The sequence below is a fragment of the Symsagittifera roscoffensis genome, chromosome 4, assembly GCF_963678635.1.
Source record: "Symsagittifera roscoffensis chromosome 4, txSymRosc1.1, whole genome shotgun sequence".
NCBI lineage: Eukaryota > Metazoa > Xenacoelomorpha > Acoela > Convolutidae > Symsagittifera > Symsagittifera roscoffensis.
The window spans coordinates 64,858,018-64,881,683 of NC_087065.1; the positions used below are offsets into that span (position 1 = coordinate 64,858,018).

Here is a 23,666-nt window from a genome sequence, read left to right on the forward strand (position 1 = left end):
AACGGGGGGGTTGAATCACATCTTGTCTGGGGGATGATTTCTACTGATTTTTTACTTTTTTACTGTTTTTGGTTTTTCCGGTTATTTTTTATGTTTTTTTTTTCTTGGGTACTATACTACTTTTTGTTTGGTTTTGCTTATATCTTTAAGTGTTTTTGGTCACAAACCACTCAGGGGATGAGGGGTTCATGATTCCCCCCACCCTTCCTGGTTCGTGAATTTTCGGTCTTAACTAGGTTAAAAAACTATTCACGGTAATCCGGAAGGCTTCCGCGTTCCGAACTACCCTTCCGCCCCGGCTGTTTAGGCCTATTAAGGGCGTTAATGTGAGCATCCGCTCGGCGCGGAGTGCTCGTTAACGGTTCCGCCGGTCATGATGTTATGAAAGAATAACACCCAGGAGCGCCATAAAAACATACATGTAACATTCGCCCGGAAGATACATATCGACGGATAACAAAACTAAGTCTTAAGACGACTGGCTAGCGTCTAAACAGAGCTTTGCATGTTTTTCACCGTCTCTACCAAGCCAGTACTTTTCGGTGGTCTTTCTTACATCAGGCTGACAAAAACGTTACTGTTCTCCGGCTTCGACCAGAACGCTCAAATTAACTGAATTACATGCAAAATTAGTGAGCTCATGGCTGGGTCTCAGTATCCCCAGACCACGAGGTCACTCCTAAAAACAGGGCTACTACTTATCATATTACTATTGTTTTTGTTCAGTAGATAAAAATCATCATCTCCATCGAAGATGGATCAACCCTTTCCCCCCAACTCCTAGCACCTCATCCTTGTCAAAACTAATCAAAATATCAGTTAAATTCAAGTCAGGACATGACAGGATGCTAAAATTCAATACAAGTTCATAAAAGTTCCCGTCCCGAGACCCTTCCGGATTCTTGAATCCGGCGAATCAAGCTCCTTACTCTTGATTTCTTGCTAATCCGGAAGGCTGGTTCTCACCCTTCACCGTTGTTGGCAAGGGCCTTGCAACTATTGTAGCAGCACAATAGTTGCAACTCGGAACGCTCTCTGCTATTCTGTATTTTGTTGTCGTTCTCTAATCTCGATTTTCGTACTGTTCACAATCGCAGATAAAAGTTGTTCTGTTTCTTTCTGCTATTTTAGCCAAAATGGCCGTTTTAACATTTCTCAGAAATGTTACGTCATCACTTCGAAAATTTAAAATTTAGAATTCCAGAATCTTCTAGCCTTCACCGTTTGGCCAATCATTCAAATAACGTCCTTATCCGTTCTAAATCGCCAATCCGGAAGGTTCACTGCTAAAATCCTGAATTCTGCAGAGACTGCATTTTGGCCATTCTGGTCGAATGTCACAAATTTCAGACCCCGTTTCTTGGGTTCCTGGTTGTCCTCTTCTTTCACTGCCTTCTCTAGGATGTCAAGTTTCTCGCGCAGCTCTGTGTTTATTAGTGTGGTGGCCAAAGCATATCTAGAAAAATCTGAGGAATTTGACTGGATAATGTGATGAAGGGACTCCTGACTGTAACCTCGTTAACTATGATACTTTCGACCTTCTGATTATTTCCTTTAAAAAAGGTAGACTAATTGACAAACGGAAAAAGCAGTCAATTTTATAACTGAGCATCCATTTCATGGACCGACCACGCAACCGAAATTTCACTCATCCGAACATTTGTAAATGGTCCAGTGACTTGAATGAGCAATCAGTCTATTCACTTGAAACCAATAAAAAGTCAAATCTTTCTAAAAAAACTTTCAAAAACTTTAAAACGATTCGAAATCCTAGAACGATACTAACTACCTATTTTTTGTATGCGTTTTGATTGTAGAAGACCGAAACATCTCGATATAGGAAAATTTTGCATCTCAGATGAAGATACTTTTTGGATGAGTAGACCTTTGATAATTTTTATGTGAGTGGCCCAATTTACAACTTTCGGGTGATTGAACCTCCTTAAAAGACCCCTTAAAAATTTCTGTGAGAGGACTGTCACCTTTGATTGCAATGATTGCTATTCACTAGACGAAGAATCCGGGGGTAATTCCAGCCACAAGTGTGATTTACAATTTTTTTGCTGTTCCGAACGTTTGAAAAATGGGGAGAAATTTTGTCTCCGGGTGTGTTTTAGCTTTTTTTTCTGCGCAAAAGCAGCTACCACAAATAATCATAGGAGAGAGTGTAGTGATATATCATAACAGGTAAAGATCTTTACAGAGAAAGATCTAGGTTTTTCGTCTTAATTCGAGCGAATAAAGCGAGCGAGCAGAGCAGGCCTACAGTAGCCTTTTTTAAAATGTATTTTACTGGAGTAGCGTTAAGTTTCGTTGAGTATTTTAAAGCCTTAATTCAAAACACTGCAAAAAAAATAGAATTTTCAATTTGCTTGTTTTTCTCTTCTCTGACTGTCGAATATGCCTAATCTCTAGTTTTTCCTGCATATGCTTTTTATCACACCACGCCGATAACAACGACACTAATTTGCAAAAAAAAATGTGTTGTATTTTTCAAGACTATGGTCGGAAAATTCTGTGCTACTTGCACAGAAAGCGACTATGCTTGTTACCTTTTGAAGATGTTAGTCATTGGAGTTTCAGGTGATAAGGTAAAATTAGTATAATTCCTCGTTCTTCTACTCTCAAAACAGCTTCCAGCTTAAGAGAAATTTATCTAGCTTCAAATTAAAAATTCTTGCTTTTGACTGAAAGCTTGCATAAAACGACTTTGATGCATCTCCCTGATATATATGACATACTTTTTTGCTTGTTAGACCGGCTTTTCCTCTATTTTTGCTTGCATTTGCTTTAGTTTTTCTTCATTTGCGTACATACTTTTCATTTTCTGAAAAATGGAAAAAATTTTCCTTAAGTAGTTTTCCTTTCTGGATTTCTGGAGAAATGTAAATAGTGAGAGGTGTTAATTGTGACTTTCCTTTTCATCATCGAGAATTGATATCAACTTAGTAAGCTAATTTTTGTTACCTTATTTTTTTTTTCGGAACAAGCTTTCAATGCACGTCATTTTTAACAACCCTGATATGAGCACCCATTTTTGTTTTTAATTTAACAAAAGTATAAACAGTATTGTTGGGTAGTTTTGTAAAAGTTAACTGGTTTATTGAAAGATAAATATAGTTGTGTTATTTTTGCTCTTTTTCACAGAAACTAAAAGGATTAGCAATCAGTTTGGAATCGGTGACTTGAAATTTTGTGGTAACAACAAATTAAACAATCATTGCTGAGGCAAATGGTCTAGCAACTAGTTCAGAATTCTAATTCAACATGCAGAAAAGAAACTTTTGGATGAAACAAGGAAAGGTTGGGATAAATAAGAATTTATTCCTAACGACAAGATACAAAAATAGCATTAACGCCCTGATAAAGCAGTAAAACTTAAGTGAGCGTTAGTGTTATACTACGGCTTTCCTTTTTTCTAAGCGAAGTCGCCTCTGTGTTCGCTTTATTAAGCTACTTTTTGTCGTGTTCTCTCTAGTAATTGCGGAGCGCAGCTTCGTCTCTGTGTATCGTAGTTGTTTTCGACTGCAATGCTGTCAGTTCATTGTTAGCTTTTTTCAAGGGCTGAAATGCTGTTTGTTGTAGCTTCTGCAAACTTTTTTTACTGTCTTATAGATTTGTTTGTTTCTTTTTGGTTGGTCATTTTTTGGGCTGAAATGATTGTCTTATATATTGGACTATTCGCCAATTTGTTATGCTATGATTAGTTCAAATTTACTAAGCAATAGAAAATAGCACGCATAATTATATTGAATATTTTGATGGTTTTATCATTTTTGAGAGATAGGGAAAACAGCATTTTTTTCAGTCATTCTTATGCTTGTTCTGCTAGCTTTTCTACTTGCAATTCAAAAATAAACCAAACTTTATAGGTTGCTTGAGTTTTAAAGCTTCACAAAGGGTTCATCTTATCAAAAAAGCGCCAGTCATAAATTGTTCTAATAATTCACAAAGAGCTGAAAGAGCATCTGTTTTTTTCTTTGAAATTCGAAAGTTAAGATTTTTTCAAGAAAGTCAGTGTTTTTTATGGTTACTTGCGTTCATCACTCTTTTCCAACTGTCGAACTCTATCGAACATCAAAATGGTAAAAGTCACAAAAATTGTAATCGACATCTAGTTTGGAAAATGAATTTCAATTTTCAGATTTTTCAAATAGGGTTATTTTGATGAGAAAAGTGGCCATCATAAATTGTTCTACAATTTCAAAATGCTTTAAGGCCATCTTATTTTATCTTTGAAATTCGGAAGTTGATTTTTTTTGAAATATTTTTCTCAATATTTTTTGTCAATATTTTTTTCTATAATCGTTGCGTTCATTGGCTCTTTTCTAACTCTCGGTTGGTTATTTTTTGTTGCTTAGAACGATGATTGTGGCCGGAAAATTCTGTGCTAATTGCCTTGCAACAGCTGCTTTTTCTGTGATTTTTCCTACTCGGTACTCTCTGTTGTATTTAGATAAGATATTTGATTTGAATTAGCATCCGTTTCAGTTATGAAATAAAATTGGGGAAAATAAACATGGTTTGTTGTAGTTCCATTGGTGTCCTGAATCAGTTGTAAAAATTGTTCTCTTCAAATCCTTCTTTGACGGCTGTTACTGGCTTGCAGGGATCCCCACTCTTCGACAGGTAGTTGAGCGAAAACTCAGGCCATTTTTTCTTCTCTTGTGGTGAAGCTCCTTTTCCAATCCAGACGTAGCAAACGTCTGGTTTGTCAAATATGAAGACATCGTTGGTGTCGAACATGGATTGATCGACCTTGCCCTCCGCCACTTTCTCGAAAGTCAAGTTCCCCGAGGCATCTGACAGACGATGCAGAGTACAGGTCTCTGACTTGACCCAATTTGTTGTGCCCTCCACGGGTTGATCATCTGAGAAGTATTTGTAGAATGGGTGGTCCGGTTCGACATCCCCATCGTCTAAAGTCTCACTCTTCATCTTACCAGTTTTCAACTCGTGGCAATGCTGAGTGGCCTTGAATTTCTCGTCCTTGTTACAGGTTTTGCCATTCCATTGGTAGATGCAGTCAGTCCCAATGAGAATGTAGACATCGCTGGGATCCAAATTCTGCTTGTTTATGCCAATTTCTTTAACCTCCACTCCTTTTTTGTCTCCGTGGAAATGGAACAGTTTGGGATCGGTCACTTTAGTCTCAACATGTCGGAACCCGCTCTTGGCTCCTCCTTTGACGTAAGTCATGATAGGGAAGTACGATTTGAACAACGGGGATTCGTGCTCCATGACCTCGCGATGCTGTACTGGTTTGTCGTCCAGAAGCGTATCCAACTCCACCGTTTTGTACGCGGCTGTTCCGTACTCGTCCTGGGTACTGTACTTTCCGATCCAGAAGTGCAGATCGTAATACAAAGCGTCCTCGTTTGGTTTCTTGTACGTGTTTAGAATGATGTACGAATCACCATCGAAGAATTTGCCGTAGCCTTCTTTGGGCCAATGCTCGACCTGGAAGTTATTAATTCGCCATACTTGGAGACCCACTTTAGCTCCAGCATTTTCCCACGCCTTTTCGGTCTCGGCCGACGCCTTCTTCACGTTCTTTTCGACGTCTGACCCAAACAGGGCCATGTTGGAATCCTTCCAGTCATATTCTTTCGCTTTCTGCATGGCTGTAGATGATTTGAATATTATGTCTTCGTTAATTCTAAACCAAATTTGATGACGAAAACGCACAATTAGTGAAATCTAAACAACCAACTGAAGTTGCGGATTTAATTAAAATGGTATTTGTATGCGAAGTTCCAAGTCCCGAATTTGCAGATGTTTTAAATTCTGAACACTTTTAATGTCACTTGCTATGAAAACGAATTAGTTGTTTCGGGCCAAATATAGGAATCGATTTTAGACAAAGCAACAAACTGGGTCAACAGTGAGATTATTTAATGGTATGAGTTATCACATAGATTGAATTTCTTCAAGTTGAGTAGCAAAGAGTTTTTTATTTGTTATAATTCAATTCTGTTGTGCTTTTGTACTATAAATGCAGCTGCTACTGTTTGTATTGTCGAATGGATGATTTTACGGATGTATGACGGCGCAAATTTAACAACCGTTCACGTCAATCGCGAATTAACCATCGCCTGAAGTTGTAACGCGTTGATTCTGGTCGCTTTTAAGTTTTTTTCGGCGCTGTAGTTTTGTACAGTTTTCGGACAGTGCGTCACAATAAATTTTTTATGAGCTTTGATTTGCTAAATATGAGTTTATTGAGCTAAATATTGTATATAATGTCGCACACAAAGCGTTATTTTTTGAACTTTTGTTTGTGATGATAAACTGTGCACTTGGTTTGCAAAAAGATACGATGCCTGCTGTAATTTTTATATTTGAACCTGTCAGAAATTTATAGCATGCAAATAGTTTATCCTATTTCTCTGCTGAATATGTATTTTTATAAGAAATAACTAGAAAAATTCAAAGCTGACTCTATCAAAAAAGTGTCTATCGTGATCGCGTCTCGAAATTGATACTGGAGCTATTTAACCTGATTTCCAAGGGTTTCATGTCATTATTAATTTATTGAATTGCCTTAATTGATGTAGGTTATACTTTTGGCTGGGGCGCATATAGGCAGGGATTCGATCTTCTCTCCACTCGAAAAGTTCCTCCTTTGGTGCCATTTTACAACATCCTTGCTCGGCCTTTCGACACTCAATTTTCTATTATTTTTTTCCAAAATCTACTCATATTGAGGTGGAAACGTTCCAAATAATGCCTAAAAACATCGTTTTTAACCTGTTTTTTTTAAAATAAATTTTGCTTGCGGTGCAGAAAGTTTTGTCAAAGTAGATTCTTTATGTTGCCTATTAGGGGAGATCTCGGAAAATCAATTTTGTCTGAAACAAAAATTACACAGAATTTTTGAAAATTCATTAGAAATCTCCGAAAAAAAATCCTTGATCCGCACCTGACTCTCCTTGATCTAATGCATTGGAAATTGCGTACAGAACCATTTCCCAGTAAATGAGTTGAGAAAGCAAAGTTAATTGTTCTGAACGACTGTCAAATGCTTCCGTGTTGGCATTGCAGGAACGGCTTTGTCCTTATGTTAGCAGGGAGCTTACAAGTCTCTTTGACTCGCAATCTAAGCGTGGGTATTGTATTATTTAACCATTGTTGCTAGCGATCCTTTATGGTAGTTGGTGCACGTATTTAAGTGTTCAAAATTCTATGTGCTTATTCCTGTTCTTGATAAAAGTTGTGTGCAAGCTTAAAGATTTGAGATAATTGCGTTCAACTAATTTAAAATGAGTAATACAACTTAACACGCTGATAGTTGCTAATTCGTATTCATTTTGAAATAATACTACTTAAAAATTAGACCAAAGTATTTTCCAGCTATTTTTCGTTGTTTCAAAATTCCGGCAATAGTAAAAAAAAAAAAGTTTTGAAGCTGCTAATCAGGTACTACCATTTTCGCTTTTCTGTTTTTGTTCATTTTCTCTAGCTTCTATTCAAATCATTGATTGTTTTTGCGCTTTCCTAGAAACTTTAAAAATCTATAGAAGTACTCACCAAAAAAGCGTTATTTCATTCACTGAATTTGCAACACTGGAAATTAATTTCTCGTTAATGATGATGATTTTTCTTTTGCAGTCAGAACTCAGATAAGATGGTCTAATACTATTAAAATCGAGTTTTTACAGCTACATTAAAGATTGTTATAAATATTTTAATGAAATTTTGAAGAATTATTTTCTTCTATTGCAGAGTTGTAAAAATGAATTAAATGAATAGAAACTTTCAAAAACATAAATTTACAAAATTTTCTCTCAAATTCGAATTTTCGACGTTTTTAAACATCGGTAAGGAGACGATTTTAGTTGAATGAGCAACAAGCGGAAGTTTAAGTTTATTCAGTTTATTGAACCGGATATTGGCTGAAATAAGTCCCCTGATGCTGAATTGTCAATTTGTTCACAGCAGATTTGCCTTTCAGTTGTAAATCGCAATGGCCCCTTCGCAGTTGTACGTGGGAGGAATCACCCGCTCTGTGCGCGAGAGAGACGTCGAGAAGTTCTTCAAGGGCTTCGGTCGGATCACCAACATCAGCATGAAGGGAAACTACGCATTCGTGGTGAGTTCAGTTACTTGAAGACCGTGTTAGTCCACGAGAAAAAAGACCAAGGATCAACCGTAGAATGTCCCCCCTAATCGATTTAGGGAGGGGGTACGGGAGAAACTGAAAACTGAAAACCAATTGTATTTGTGCGTTAGTTCGAAATGCATACTTTATACATAAATTATAATTCGTAGCTGGGGTGGACATTTTGCGGTTGTCACTTAAAGGGGAGATTGTACGGTTGATCCAAGAGAAAGGTATAAACTTATCACTTTTATTCGCCTTGTTCTATTGTTTGCTCAATGTAGTTTATATGGCTATTTTCTGGCCTAGGGAACGTTGCTTGACGTCTTTCAAAATGACAGAACAATCGTAGTTAATTGTTTGGCCTTTTTTATACCATGGGAGTTGGAACTTGATTGTCACTGAACGAAGTGATGACATTTTTCAGTGTGATTTTTTTGTCTTACAAATTCATTGGCTAAAAGGAAGGCAAATTTCGCTTTTCACTTACAAAGGTGCAAAGGGTGCGAAAAAGTATGGTTAACGTAATTTCGAAAAGGGATTTTGATTTCGACTGTTTCAGGATTTTGAAGACCACAGAGATGCAGATGACGCAGTTTACGAACTGGACGGCAGAAGACTCCTTGGAGACCGGTCAGTGCTTAATTAAATTGTTGAATCAAGTTATGTATAATTTTTTTTGATCTACTCACTCTAGGATCTCTCACCGATAAGAATGAGGAATTTTTTAAAAATCCATATCTGAAGTTGAATGAGGTAAAAGTATGATAGTTGGGTTCCAGGAAGAAGCAAGTATGAAATATGGGTCCCGCAATTTTTGTGAAAACTTCAAAAACACAAGTGAACAAATGCCAAAGTTGTTTTCGAAGATTTGAAGGCTGTAAACTTTTTCTTACCCATCTAAATTTAAAAGACCCACCCACCTATCATACTGAGGCATTGAATGGGTTCTGTGCTGTTGTACTGCTAATGTTTCAGTGTGCGAGTGGAGTTTGCTAAAGGCAACCCACGTGGAGGCAGGGGACGCAGCAGAAGCAGGCGACACAGCCCACCTCCTAACAGGTAGAGCATCTATTTGTGATTCAAAAAATCATCCTGAGCATCTTCATAATTATACGTCGTCATCATGGATTCAAAGACTGCGTTTTCAAAATTTTTGACTTTTAACCGCTAATTCTTTTTGAAAAGATAGATATGTAAAATCAAGATTGATTTGTTCCCTCTCACGATGACGTTTCCTCTCATAACTAGCCGATGCACGCAGTTCAGACCCTTATATAGGTCGTGATGATTTTGTTTGTTTTTTTTTCAGGAAAAGTCTCAACTTGTTCAGGCTCTAACTTTTTCGCGGTTTGACTTCGATTTCTTTTGAAATTCAGTTCATTTCCTTTGTTAAAAGGAAGGCGAACTCCACTATCGAACAGTAAAAGTAAGAGGGCAACGAAAAACGTGATCAACTTCTAGTAGAAAGTGGAATTTAGTTTTCAGATTTCACAGCGGTATAAGTTTTTCTATTTTTTCAGTCTTCTCACTTTGGGTTCATTTTATCAAAAAACTGTCAGTCACAAGTTGCTCTAGAAGTTCAAGGAGCATTAAGCCCATCTGTTTTTTCTTTGAAATTCGAAAGTTGGGTTTTTCAAAAAATAGTTTTTTTTTCTATTTACTTGCGTTCCTTGACTCGTTTCCAACTTTCTATTGGCTCTTTGCTGTGACAATTTCTGCAATATTTTGTGCTCGCGCGAAACCTTGTGTGTTTTTTCCGAAATGTTTTTTTTATAATTCCGAAAGAGTATCAGATGTAAGCTTTCTCTTAAATAGAAATGTTTTGATCTAGATACGGACCACCCTTGAGGACCAAGTACCGAATCAGAGTGGAGAATGTGTCGACCAGAATCAGCTGGCAGGTATGTTCACCAATAATGTTTGCTCTTTTCGGTAATTCCATTCTATAGAACCAAATGATACCATTTTTCTTGCTATATCATGTGACATGCAAGCTGGCTGAATTATAATTAATTGATGAATAGGTTTTGTCTTTTGTGTCTCTTGAGTTTTTCCTCTCGGAATTTGAGCATCTTAGTTTGGTTTGATGTGAAAATAGATGAAACTATTCGCTAGTGAACAGGTGAAGTGAGCTGGCCTCGTGTTGTCCCAAGGGGCCAATTTCAAAATGGGTTTGATCACAATCTCACGTACTAGACAGGGCTCTGGCCATACGCTCCAATCACTAATTCTGGCCTGGCCTCAAGGGGTTGTAGACCAGAACAGGTTGCAGGCTATCTTACTCCAGACAAATCTGGCTACGGGCCCATCAAATTGTCATATCTTCAGGAGTTACGCAACATGAAAGAATCAAGGATCTTTGGAGACAGTTTTGATCTAGAAGACACCTTAAAAGAAATCCTTGCTTTAAACTTTTAGGAAAGAGCTTTTCTCTGAAAAGCAATTGAAATCTTGACGCCCTAAATTGTCATGGAGGGGAAAGGCTGGCCAAAATTCTTTCCGCTTACCCTTGATGCGGAAGGTCACGTGTGTTAGCTGCCCAGGCATCTTCCTATAACATGATGGTCTTTTTCACTCAGAGTTGATGCTGGGGCCAAGAGGTCATGTGTCGCCAAATTAACGCCTCAATTTTTCTCTGTGCGAGTGTAAGAAACGCAAATGCAATTCTACAGAAAGATTTAGTAGTATTAATTCAAAACTACTTTAAAAGGAGCAAACATAAAAAAGCAATGCGAACAGATATTCATGGCGGAAGTACAGCCTAGGACGAAGATTGCTGCAAAGGCACTGGACGACTGGGTTACGGAATATCATTGAAGATGCCGATCTCTGGTTCAAGCTCAGGGACTGGGTTCTCGACGTCGGTTCACGATTTGATGAGCACATGCCTGGCCTGTGATCTTCTAAGAATGTTAAAAGGGGTCTAGATATAATATGGGCTAGGATGGTGTGATTGATGAGACTTGTATAAGGGTAATTATTATTTGAATGTTTTCCAGGATCTGAAAGATCACGCGAGAAAATACGGAGAAGTTACCTACGCTGAGTGCCACAACATGGAAGAACGTGTCGGGTATGTGCGCTTGATTAAACTAAGCGAATTTTTTTTTACACAAAAGTATAATGACAGTTATTTCAGGACTTTAAACTTGTTCATTCCGCATGAAATATCGCCATGAGTTAAATATCAATTGTTTTAGATTCATGGAGTTTGCCACTAACGAGGACATGAAGAGGTGTTTGGACAAGATGGACGGAACTGAGATGGCTGGTCGAGAAGTCAAACTGGAGGCAGTCAAGATTAAGTCCAGGAGCAGATCCAGGCGTCGATCATCGTAAGAAAACTCATTTTAACCTACAAAATTAGTTTTAAAATTATTGCGTTTCGTCTGCTGCTAACTTGAGTGAATTGTGATATGACCGGGTGATATTATGAAGATAACCAACTGTTGTTTAGTCGGTCGTCTAGCCGGTCAAAGAGTCGAAGTCGCAGAAGTAAATCGAGCAGGTCGAAAAGCCGATCTAAATCGAGAAGTGGAAGTCGGGGAAAGAAACGCGACCGAAAGAGAAAGACCTCAACTGGTTCCCGATCTAGAAGCCGATCTGGGAAACGAGACGCCTCCAAGGATAAAAAGAAAAAGGAGAAATCGAAGTCCAGAAGCAAGTCTGCGTCTAAGAGTCGTTCTAGGTCTCCTAAAAAGGAAGCAGAATCTCCTAGCAAAGACGCAGAGAAGTCATCTCAAGATGATTCTGAAAATGTCAATGGAGATGTGAAGGTCGAACCAGAACAGGAGGTGAATGATTCGAAGGACAAGGATTCTCCTACGAAACGAAAGTCTCGATCTCGCTCCAAGAGTCGTTCCGAGAAACGAAAGCGAAGCCGAAGCGTGGAAAAGAAGAGCAAAAAGTCGAGAAGTAAGAAGTCCCGTAGTCGATCGAGGAAGCGTTCGACTAGTAGATCGAAGAGGTCAAGGTCAAGAACTCCAGCGAGGAAGAGGTCCCGAAGCAGGTCACCCAAGAGAAAGTCGAAGCGTTCACGCAGCCGAAGTGCTGAGAAAAAGAAGAGATCGAGATCTAAGAGTGCTTCTCGCAGTCGATCTAAGAGTGGAAGCAAAAAGCAGCGCCTGGAAGATAGCGATAAAAAGAAGGAGGAGAATGAGAGCGGAACTGAAGCACCAGCAGCAGAAAACAAGTCCCCTAAAGAGCACCCTAAGTTTGACCGCAAAGGTTCCAGATCTAGATCCAGAAGCATGTCGAGTGAGCCAGCGCAAGAAGAGAATGGACACGGAGATAAAGGATCTGACCAGGAGTAAGAAACTGGTTATTCAACAGACGATCATTTATGAGACTTTCTTGGTTTTAACTTATGTTTTTTTTCTGTGATCAAAGAGTGGCATTTCAAATTTGTCTTACCGATACTTAACATGGCTCCCCTTTTGCAAAACCGATGACTTGATTTATCTACCTATCTTTTAAATCGAAAGATTTACGTGTTTGTTTCTTATTACCCCCTGATGTAAGTTTCAAGTTTAACTAATTTACCGTTGACTCTGATTTTTTTAAATTCGAAAGTGTAGAAATGTTCGGATCAAGATGCAAATAGCGTGGTGTAGCAAATTATCAAACGTATTTATAAACTGGAGGTTTTAATTGGATAGATTTTGCGGACCAGCTATTGCTCAATTTTGAGCAGTTCATATGAAATATTCAACAATTTTAGTTGAGAAACTGGAAAAGGTTAGCTCATTTTGATCTCAAAGCGTTGCCATTTTAATTCTGTTTTACTTAATTTATTTCAAGAAATTGTTCCGGCCCTTTCTATAAAGTGGAAAGGAACTGTGTTCAAGAGTGCATTGTTTTGGACCGGACCTTGTTTTTTGTTCCGACCATTTGAAAAATGGGGAGAAAATTTGTATTCGGGTGTGTTTAAGTTTTTTTGTTTCCAAGCAAAATCAGGTAACACAAATAATCATCGGGCTGGGTTGAGTGATATATCATATTACAACCCTTTCAAACATGTTTCGAACCACATCATAATTTTTCCCAGTGTCGACTGTTTGAAATTTTTGATTTTTCGTTTTAATTCCAGCAAATAAAGCAAGCGAGCAGGCTTAAAACAGCTGAATGCCTAAATTATGACCTTAAAATTCAATTTTCAGCAAGGAAAACTAATTTCTTGCTTTATTTTGGTAACCAATAACTTCAAAAGTTTTCCGCAAAAAATTTAATTTTTTTTTACATTATTTAGTTTTTTTATCATATTTGCCGAAATTATACTTTATGTCAGATTCTTTAATCACACCAAGCGAAAAAAAACTACACTATTTGGAAAAAAAACTTTCTAAACCTAGTTTTCTAAAAAACATGGTCGGAACTTTCTTTGCTACTTGCACAGTAACCGGGTATCCTTGTGACGTAAATATCACTAACCAAATACGAACGTGGAAATGGCGCAAAAAATGGTGGAAGTGCAATTTATTTTTGAGATTTACCAGCGGAATACAAAATTTACCTATTGATCCATTTTTCTCCAGTTGGGTTCATGTTATCAAAAAAGAGTCATAAATTGTTTGAGAAATTTGAAGAGCTTAAAGGGCATCAATTTTTTTCTTCGAAATTCAAAAATTGAGATTTTTTCAAGAAAGTCTGTTTTTTTTATTAACTTGCGTTCATTACTCTTTTCCAATCTTCGATTGGCTAAGTTTATTTCGGAATGCATGCAATTGAAATTTTTTTTGGTAAAAATTGAATATCGAGCTTTTGTTAGCCTGCTCAAGTTTTGTCGGCTTAGTTGCTACATCACAAAGAAAACAAAAGTTAAATCCTTACAAGTCAAAATTAAGCATGAACAACTTTTGATCTTCCCGAGAAAATCAAAACGACCTACATATCTGTATTGACAACGTTCAATCGACACTTAAACGTCATTTTTCAATGTTTTGTTGATGTATCTTCATTCAATACATGATTTTCACCAGCCTTGTAGTTTTCTGTAGAGCTAATTCTGATTATCTCAGCCAGGTAAAATAGAAAAAAGACTATGGAACAGCTTCAAAATTGATTTTTCCTTAGAAAATTGATTGTTCAATGTTGACGCTGCAATGTTGATCTTTTTAAGCCTATTCAATCAAATTTAGTCCTAATCCTTTTTCTTATGCATCAATAGGGGTACGTGTTTGAGATTAACTGGTCCCAATCAGACTGCAAACCGGCAAACATCCACACCATTCCATCATACACCTCCCCCCCCCCCCCAATTGACCAAGTTAAGAGCCTCTACCCCAGCTTTTTATGAATATTAAATTCTTTAATCGCTGCTTGTAAAATACTATTATATTTGGCTGAAAAATCTGACTAAGAACCAATTCAACTTCCTTCGCCTAACGGCTCTGAGGGGATTTTAACTTGGTCTAAAAAAGGTCTTATAGTTTAGATTTTGTACCTAAGAAATTATTACACTTGGAAAGGAAAATCTTCTAATCAGAAACTGGACTTTTAATAATCCAGTAAACAACATTTCTTACTTGCTTTTTTTAATTGCTGTATTATTGATCCTTAACAACTTTTAGGTTCGTTCCCACTTGGCCTAGAGGTAACGCCGTTACCTTTGCATCCTTTGGTCAGAGTTTCGTGTACCGGCCGGACCTTGTTTTTTGTATGTATGCAATTGAACTTTGTTTCCGTATGTATGCAATTGAAATTCTTTTCCTGTGAAAATTGAATCGTCGCTCAAGTTTTGTCGTCTTAGTTGCCACATCACGGATTTTGCTTGTGCCGTAAGTAAATTTCAGTAGTTGCTAGTGCAAGTGTTTTTCTATTAGTTTCAGGGGGCTTGAAAATTTTATTATTTTTTAAAATAGTAAAATCTTTTCGGCTAAATTTGTGCCTGTTTAATTTAAGGATAGTTGGTTTATTGCCTCATCATAGTTTTTTCTTGTTCTGTAGGCAAATTTCATTGAAGTCACAAGTGCAAGTGTTTTTCAATATAGTTTTAAAGGGGCTTGATGATTTAAAAAAAACTTTTAATTTATTTTCTGCTTCACTTAATTCGGCTCGAAGCTTGTCGGCTTTTTTCCCTCTTGGTAAGTTTTGTTCTGTTGCTATTTTCTTGATCAAATGTCTGGCATCTTTATCTAAAATGAACTATCAAGACTTATGAAAATTTTAATTTTGATAGACCTCGTTCTTTTTAAACATTTTCAAAATTTTTCGAGTTTGATGTTTGAACATTTGCGAGAACAAATGACTTGTAATCAGGAACTTGTCTTTTTTCCGTCAAAAATTTTCTTACACACATGTTGATGAAATTGATGATAGTTTATCATCGAACCTCAGCAACTTCTAGGCCCCGTCGCACTTGGTCTGGAGGTAATAATGTTACTTTTGCAACCTATGATCGGGGAATCGAGTCCCGGCCGAACCTTTTTTTTTGCAATGTCTGAAAATGATGTTTTTCCGGGAAAAGTTGGTTAGTCTGACGTTTGTGGTGTGGCAACTAAGCCGACCATTCTCAAGTTTCGAATTTTCCATTTTATTCTCAAGTTTCGTTGATTAACTCCTGTAGTTTTTACGCTTGCGATTAGCAACCGTTTTCAAATCAAAGTTTAGACTTTTTTCGGCTTACAACTTGTTTAACAAAATCACTTAAATCACATGGTATCTTGGTTCACAATGAATTCAAATTTCTAAGCGTCTTCAGCACACTTATTCTGGAGGCAATAAAGACGCCTCAGACGGCAAAGGTCATAGGTTTGAAACTGACCAGGACCTGTTTTTCTTTCAAACTGGAAATGATTTGTTTCAAAAAAATAGTTGACTTATTGTTTGTCTGCTTTTTGTCGACTTTGTTGACACATCTTAGAATTATTTTGCTCCATGCAGTTTTCATTGTAGTTGACTTTTATGTTTTAATTTACTGCTGCAACTTCTAATTCTACTACAATTGACTTCGGATACTTTTCTTTTTTATTTTTGTTCGCCTAAAAAATATTTCGACCTAAATGGTTTCGGTTTTTTTAATCGGTTGACAAACCTAAATTTAGGTCGTTCGAGAGAAGAGAGAACCATAATTTTAATGTTTTCCTCCAGATCGCACACAACGTTAAAAATCTAAAAAAAAAATTATAGATCAAAGCTTCTCATGACAAATTTTCATTTTCTTTCAATAACTGTTTTCGAATTTTCATTAAAAGCCGTCGAATGTGTTTCTCGACAGGTTTTTTTGCAAACAAAAAAAAAACATTCCAGATAATTTTTTGTTCAAAAAACAAAGCTTCTTAGTTGTGGTTTCTTCGAAAGATTCCGTTCTTTTTGGACTTAGTGGCTATCCTTTCCTTTCCTGTCTGCTAGCTTTCATTGCTCTTTTTGTAGTATTGCAAATGATGGGAAGCTCCGCTTTGCCTTTGTGTTAACTTTACTATACCTGACCGGTATATTATCCGTTTCTGTTGTTTTTTTTTCGCCTAGAAATTTTATTTTGTATTCGGCCTGAATGATTTCGGCTCTTGTTTTGTCGGTTTAGTGGATTGTTTTGCATCGGTTTAAAAATAAAAGACGATTAACCTTGTTTTCATTAAATCAAGTCTGTTATTAGTATTAACCTTTCAAGTTTAAGTTTTTTGATAACTCAATATTTTTGATAACAATATTCTTTGGCATTTTTTGTTTTTGGTTTAATTGGCTGTTCAAAATTGTTGTCATGAAATGTTTTGTTTTTGGATTAATTGGCGTCTAACTACGTGTGTGATTTTGGCTCAGTGAATGTTTTGACAATAATAAAAGCTTGTTTAATGCTAGTGGCTGTTTTGTTTGTATTTCCAATTTTTTGTATTTCCAAAACAATTGTTGATTTTTTCATGAAAACAATTTTTTGGACTTTTTGTTTCCGGATTAGTTGGCGCCTAGCCATGTGTTTTTGGCTTCGAAGACGCTCGGAAAATACTAAAAGCTTGGCTTATGATGTTGATTTTATATCTCATCTGTTGTTTCTGAGATCGAATTTTTCGTATTTCCAAAAAAAAATCTTCTTTTAAAGTTTTTTTTTGTATGACAACAATTCCCTTTACCATTTTTTGGTCTCAGTTTAAATGATATTTGATCACGGCTTATCCGCTTAGTGAACGCTCGGAAAATACTAAAAGCTTTTTTCATGCTAGTAGTTGTACTTCTCGTCTACTTTTCTGAGATTGATTGTTTCGTATTTCCAAAAAAGCTTTTTTTTTCGATTTAGTTATTTCCATTTCACTGACTATTTCGTAGCAGCTATCAATGCTACGCTTTTGTTGTATCGCAAGTAGTGTGAAGCTCCGCTTTATCTCTTTATTTATGTTTGCGTTGTATTGCAAGTGATGCAAAGCTCCTCTTCGCCTCTTTCTAAAACATAAGTTTAAAAATTGTACAAACATAAAGGGTAGAAAGTATGAACCTGTATTCCATATATCTCGGTCGGGCTGCTTAACTCCGGTAAAGAAACGATTCGTTCTCTCAATTTTTCTTAAACACTTTTGGTGCGCCTGATTTAATTGGGGGCTACTATTTTTTGGAGAGTCGAGTTGCTCTGATATAACTGGTCTATTTTAGTGTTCCGACCATTTACAAAATGGAGAGGAATTTTATTTTCGGGTACATTATAGTTTTTGTGTTTTCCACGCAAAATTGGCTACTATAGCTAACTATTGGAGCGAGTTGAGTAATATATCATTTTAAAGTCCTTACAGTCTTGATTCGAACGACCTTTTAAAAGTTTCAAAATTTTCCAGTGTCGAGAAAAACCGGTTTTAAATTTTTGAGTTGAAGTCTCATTTCGAGCAAGTAAACCAAACGTGTAGGTCCTATCAATAAGATTTTTTCATTTAAATAGTAAAAAAATTAACTTTACTTTATGAAAACGAAAACTAATCTTCAAAGCTTCGATTTTCTTTCTGATTTTTTTGACACGCTGAAAAAAAAACGACAGTAATTTGAAAAAAACGTGTTGTCTTTTTTAAGACTATGATCGGAACATTTTGTGCTATTTGCACAGTAACCGGCTATCCTTGTTTATGATGTTGGTGAAGATTGAAAATGATAGAACATCAGGAAAAACTTGTCACGAATAGGTTGTAGAATAATACAATTGAATCTATTGAAATAAGAGAGCTTTCAGTGGGCTCTCGGTCAAAATATTCAAGTTCTCAATCGGAAATTCGCAAATAATAATCAATCGTAGTGATTCTGAAAGACAAGCTACGTAACCCTTGCAACAAAATATCAAGTAATTTTTAAATTTGATCTTAGTATTCAGGATGAAAGCGGCAGTCGAAAATTTCACTCACAAATTGAACAAATAACAAATTACAAAATTACTTTAAAAAATTCAACCATTTAGTAACGCGCCTGAAAACAACAGATCATTTTGAAAGTTACACAAACAAACCTAGTCTTCTGGTGTTTAGCGTTTCATCATTTTAAATATTTTTGCCTTTCTTTTCATCTGGAGGATAAAAAATTGTGGACTGCTTTTTTCGAACCTGCGGAGAAAGTCGAAAGTTGAGTCACAATCACGACTGAAACGGTTTTTATAAGCTTTATGTGACACTTACAACGCAGCCTTCGATCATTAAAAGTCTTACTTAAGAGTCTGACTTAAAATTTGCAACCAATTAGCGTGTGATTTTTTTAAAAATTCTTTCTTGAACCTCGGCTTATATTTTTCGAATCGTAAATTATACAAAAAGTTTTCTTCGACTGTGCACAAAAAATTCAAGACAATGAACGGGGGTGAGTACACATTATAATAGACTGTGAGGATGCTAAGGTCAGTTCAAATTTTTTTGAGTCCCAAGTGACCGTCAGGTGCCATTATCTAGTCGGAAAAGATACAATTGTCCGATTGATGCAAAATTTGTACAATAATCAACTGACAATATTTGGAACCAAAGAATCGATTTTTGGGCTAAATTGACGTGTAATAAGGTTCATGTTCACAAGAGGCTTGCAAACTAGCAGCCGTGGCCAAGTAAGGCAAGGCATGCGTCTCTCAACACGATTGTCATGTGTTCGAATCCCACTTCGGTCACAGTTGGAGGGGTCCCGGAGTCATCCGCCTTGTCAAGGTGGGACCGGCTGTAGAAAATGGATGATATCACCCTCCCCCATGGATGGTCTCGCATTGAGCCAAACAGTCTAGAGTGTAGATTGCAAGTCATACTTCATCTGCAGTCAGAATAAGTAGCTCTGATTTGATTAATAGTGCTGAAATTAAAACGAGATTTTTTTCTACAGTATTAACTGGTCAACGGAAATGTGGCTTTCATTTCTCTTATTATTCTAACGTGCAAACTTGGTTAACGCGAGCAGAAACTGAGTGACTTATTCTGCCTCGTGCAAAAACTTAGCGAGCAAAAGTTCCTGCCTAGAAAAAAAATTTGTCCAAATGAAACTTGATAAATTAGCAACGCCCCGTAACTCTCATTTTCTAAATGACTACAATTTGATATTGATTTTTTTTGCCTTATCAACTTTAAAATCGGGACGCAACAAGACAATTTTGTGCACAATTTACCTGTATATCTGTTTATAAATCAGGCGATTTGTCCCTTGATACCTTGCAAACATTTTAAAAGGATAATTATGCTCGGCTTGCTCCGATTGAAACTCCCTCAGAAATCAAATTTATGTTTTAGAGGGAGAAACTCGATGAAACTGTATAATGAGTAAATGCTTTGGCAGAAGTATCGGTAAATACCAAAAGGCAGCAAAGCTTCTACGATATAACAACCACACGTCAAAAACATCGACAACTTGTGCAAATCTTTCCAATGCCAAAGTTGCGATACTTTTTTCCACAAAGCAGACCCCTTCAACCGTCATCTTCTTTGTTGCAAAGACCGAATCGAAAACATTTATCCAAAGAATGCTTACATTTAACGGAGACCTCATTTAAAAATATGGATGTGTTCATTATTGAGTATATCAAAGAAAAAACCTTATTCCAAAATGTCGCAATTTTGGAATTTGAATCAATTTGCATCCCATCCGTAGAACTAACAACGACGAAACTAGTAAACTGGATTGGGAAGCATGAACCAATTTTAGTGTCAATCACATTCAATTTGCTTGACAAACCCATTTTTTTGCGTGTCAAAGATCCACAATTCCTCATTCAACTGTTGGCGGAAAAAAATAAAGGGGAGATGCCATCAAAAATTCTTGAAATTGAGAATATCATCAAAAAGCGACTATTTATGTTTTTCTAGGTTCTTAACGAACAAAACAGATTCAATGAAATGGAAGCAAAACAGTACGAAGACGAACGTATTGAGGACAAGGAAGAAAAAGCTGCATCTATTCATTTCCTCAGGATTCAGGAAAATCAATTGAATGAATTAATGCAAGATCTCTAGAGATACACCAACACTCTAGAGATACACCAGTACTTGGTTTCAACAGTGGTCGGTATGAGATAAACTCATTCAACCATATCTCATACCCTACATAAACAACTGATAAAAAATTGAGTTTCTGGATATTATGAAGTTCTTGGGTAGAGCTTTTATACAAGACTCTTTTTAAAAAAACGTACCGGCCATTGAGATGAAAAAGTGCTTTCCATACAATTTGTTTGATACACCCAACAAGCTCAATCAACAACAACTACCGCTGATGTTTTTTAAAGTAAATTGGAGAAAAGTGACTCGCTCAAAAATAACGACGATTTTCAGAAACTTCCCAATACTGGGTTAACTGAAGAGCAAGCAAAGAAAAAACTTGGCGTAAAACAAAGCCTTTTACGGGACTGGAAAACTACGACAACTTGAAACCTATCTAGGAACAGGAAAAATTGCATGCAGAAAATGATTGAATTTCTTCATGAAAAAGGGACATATAATTTAAAGCTCGGCTGCTCACTACCAAATCTAGCGTATATCCGTCTACATAAGTCAACTGACTAAAAGTCCTACCTGATGATCTCGAGTGATAGTGACTTGCTCAAAAAACACGGGAAGGAACGACTGGTGATACTTCAATTGTTTTTTCAAGGAAAGCAGCAGAAAACGAGAATTTTCCTAGAAAATCGAACAACCTGAGCAGATCGGTCGTTGGAATCGTTGCCAATCAGCTATACTCTGATGAAATGTGCCAGGTTATGTCCACTGAGCTTTATACGAGATGGCACTACAATGAAGAAACACAAAAGTTCAAGTCAAGGCAAAATCGAGTTCGTACTGTTGAAAGAATGGTCTTTACCTGTTTTCAAGCTACCAGACCACAATTTGAAATTGAACGCTACTACCGGACAGAAACTCAGAAAAAAATTAATAGCTTCAGTGTTCATGGGTATTGTAACCGTTTTAAGACACTTTTGGAGCAATGGGGTATTATTTTCTTTTCTCTTCTTGTCAAAAAGCTAGACATATCCTTACTGATAACCATATCAAACGAGGAACCAAGAAAAGAGGTTTGGACACAATTCGAAAAACTACATTCGAGAAAAAGGATTCATCATAGAAGAAACATGGGAGTTTAGTTGGGGGGATGAAATTGAAAACAATGTAGACAAGAAAAATCACATTGGAAAAAATTATCTTTTCAAAAGATCATTTCCTTTTGGTTCAATACTGCAACAAAATGAAACTGAAACAATCTTCAGCTACGTGGAATGCAATCTGAATGTTCCAGATGAAATAAAAGCGAAATTTTCCACAGCACCTTCTATTCAAAAACATTGATGTTTCAGAAACGATATTGGGGAATGCATGAAGACATATGCGGAAGAAAATAGTTTGTTAAAACAGCCGCAACAAATGTTGATATCGAGCTTCAATTTCTCCAACGGAAAACCTATAACACCGCTTTTAATTTTTTACTTGGATCTTGGATTACAGTCTACAAAATTTGATCAATATGTACAAAGCACACAGCGTACAGTATTCAACAGTTTCGATCAGTCTGTTGTTGATGCTAGGCGAGCCGGTTACGAGAATCCGATATCTCACATGATAGCTGAAACAATGAAATTTCTAGAAAATTGTTCCTTTGGTTTAAAAAATTATGGACAGATCAAAACAAAACACGACGAAATATCTCGGCGACGAGAATGTCCAAAAAGCTATTATTAATCAGTTCTTTAGGAGGTTAAAAAATAAAGCAAAAGACTTGGTCGAATAGATTTTGTTAAATCTACTCTAGAGCATTGCGAAGCAAAAACAGTTGGGTTTGTTATACCTCAATACGCCATTTTAAAAAGAATTGTTTGGAACTGTTTTTATAAATTTTTGTTAAAAGTTTCGAGTTTAACAAATTTGAAGAACTCAAAACAGATACAGACTTTGTCTCTATTTGGCTTTGGCACCAGAAAAATTTTATGAATGTATCTTTCCCAGCAACAGAGCAGAATGGAATCAACAGCGAAACAAGGACTGTCGTGAAGATATTAGAGCAGATAAAAAAAAACAACTTTTTCTCTCGTACTTGCTGCTTCAAATACAAAAAACATGATACGAGAGAACTAAGGTTGCTCGAAGAAGAGTTCAGATGTACCAAAATTTTGAGATACTAATGATGGAAGAGATACTAAACCTCTAGACTTGTATAAGGTTTTATGCAGTAATTTTATATTTGATGCTGTAAAATAAATTATTTTGTATCTGTAATTAAGCTCTTTTTCAAGGAATAGTTCTTTTTAAACGCTACGCTTGGGTAAACAGCTCTATTAGTTTCGGTAATCCAGAAAACACTTAGAATCTTAAGCATTGCTGAATTGGCAAAATCGGGCGCCAATTTTTTTTGAAATTTACCATCTTACCAGCTAATAACCTGAAACCTACCACCTATCTTAATACATTGGCAAATCTATCTAGCAAAACTGGATACTATATAGCCTATCCTAAAACCTGGAGGTTTCTACGTCACCCCCCCCCCCCCCCCTCCAACCGGGCTGAACTACCCCGACTTTTTCTACTGTTTTAACAACAAAGATGATTCAATTAAGCCAACAGCCATGATTCTTCTGGTTTCTTGGCTGTCGTCTTCAATGAAGATTTTGCCAATTCCTATATTCTAAACTCTCAAAACATTACAAAAATGATTGTTGTTTCTAATGATGAAAGCAAAAACAATCCTAGTTTTTCCCAAACTCTTGAGAAAATTTTAGAAAAAAAATTGAGCAAATTTTGGAAAGACTGGTATTCGAAAACAGTGTGCAGGTATCTGTGCAAATTAACGCGTTACTAAGTTTATGCAAAAATTAAAACGCAATAAAATGGGCTTGACTTGGCTCTGTTTTCTAGATTTACGGAAAAACATTTGATACAGTTAAATTATCGAAAATGTTTTTGGAAAATTTCCAGTTTAATTTTGAATTTCTTTTCATCAAATTTGTTTTTTTTTGAATATTTTTTAGCAAACAAAAACTGTATTTGGAGTGCCGCAGGGCTCAGTTCTTATGCCCTTGTTTTTTTTTCAGATTTAGTCAACGATATTATTAAAATTACTACGACATATGACCTGAGTCTTTTCGCGGACTTTACTGTCTTTCTTTTTTAGTAATAGTTTAATGATAAAAATGTTTTCAAAAACAATG

At 36.5% G+C, this 23,666-nt stretch overlaps 2 protein-coding genes across 2 annotated transcripts; one reads left to right on the top strand and one right to left on the bottom strand.

The window, feature by feature from the left end:
- Positions 1 to 4,457: 4,457 nt before the first annotated feature.
- Positions 4,458 to 6,112, bottom strand: LOC134843522 (gelsolin-like protein 1). Its single transcript, XM_063859618.1, has one exon. The coding sequence runs from the start codon at positions 5,620 to 5,622 to the stop codon at positions 4,552 to 4,554; it is 1,071 nt and encodes a 356-aa protein (XP_063715688.1). The 5' UTR covers positions 5,623 to 6,112; the 3' UTR covers positions 4,458 to 4,551.
- Positions 6,113 to 7,290: 1,178 nt separating this feature from the next.
- Positions 7,291 to 12,658, top strand: LOC134843521 (serine/arginine-rich splicing factor 5-like). The gene is made up of 8 exons (XM_063859617.1): positions 7,291 to 7,419; positions 7,955 to 8,092; positions 8,664 to 8,734; positions 9,080 to 9,163; positions 9,936 to 10,005; positions 11,104 to 11,177; positions 11,305 to 11,439; positions 11,562 to 12,658. Exons 2-8 carry the CDS (start codon positions 7,967 to 7,969, stop codon positions 12,415 to 12,417), a joined length of 1,416 nt encoding a protein of 471 aa, XP_063715687.1. The 5' UTR covers positions 7,291 to 7,419; positions 7,955 to 7,966; the 3' UTR covers positions 12,418 to 12,658.
- The last annotated feature ends 11,008 nt before the right edge of the window (positions 12,659 to 23,666 follow it).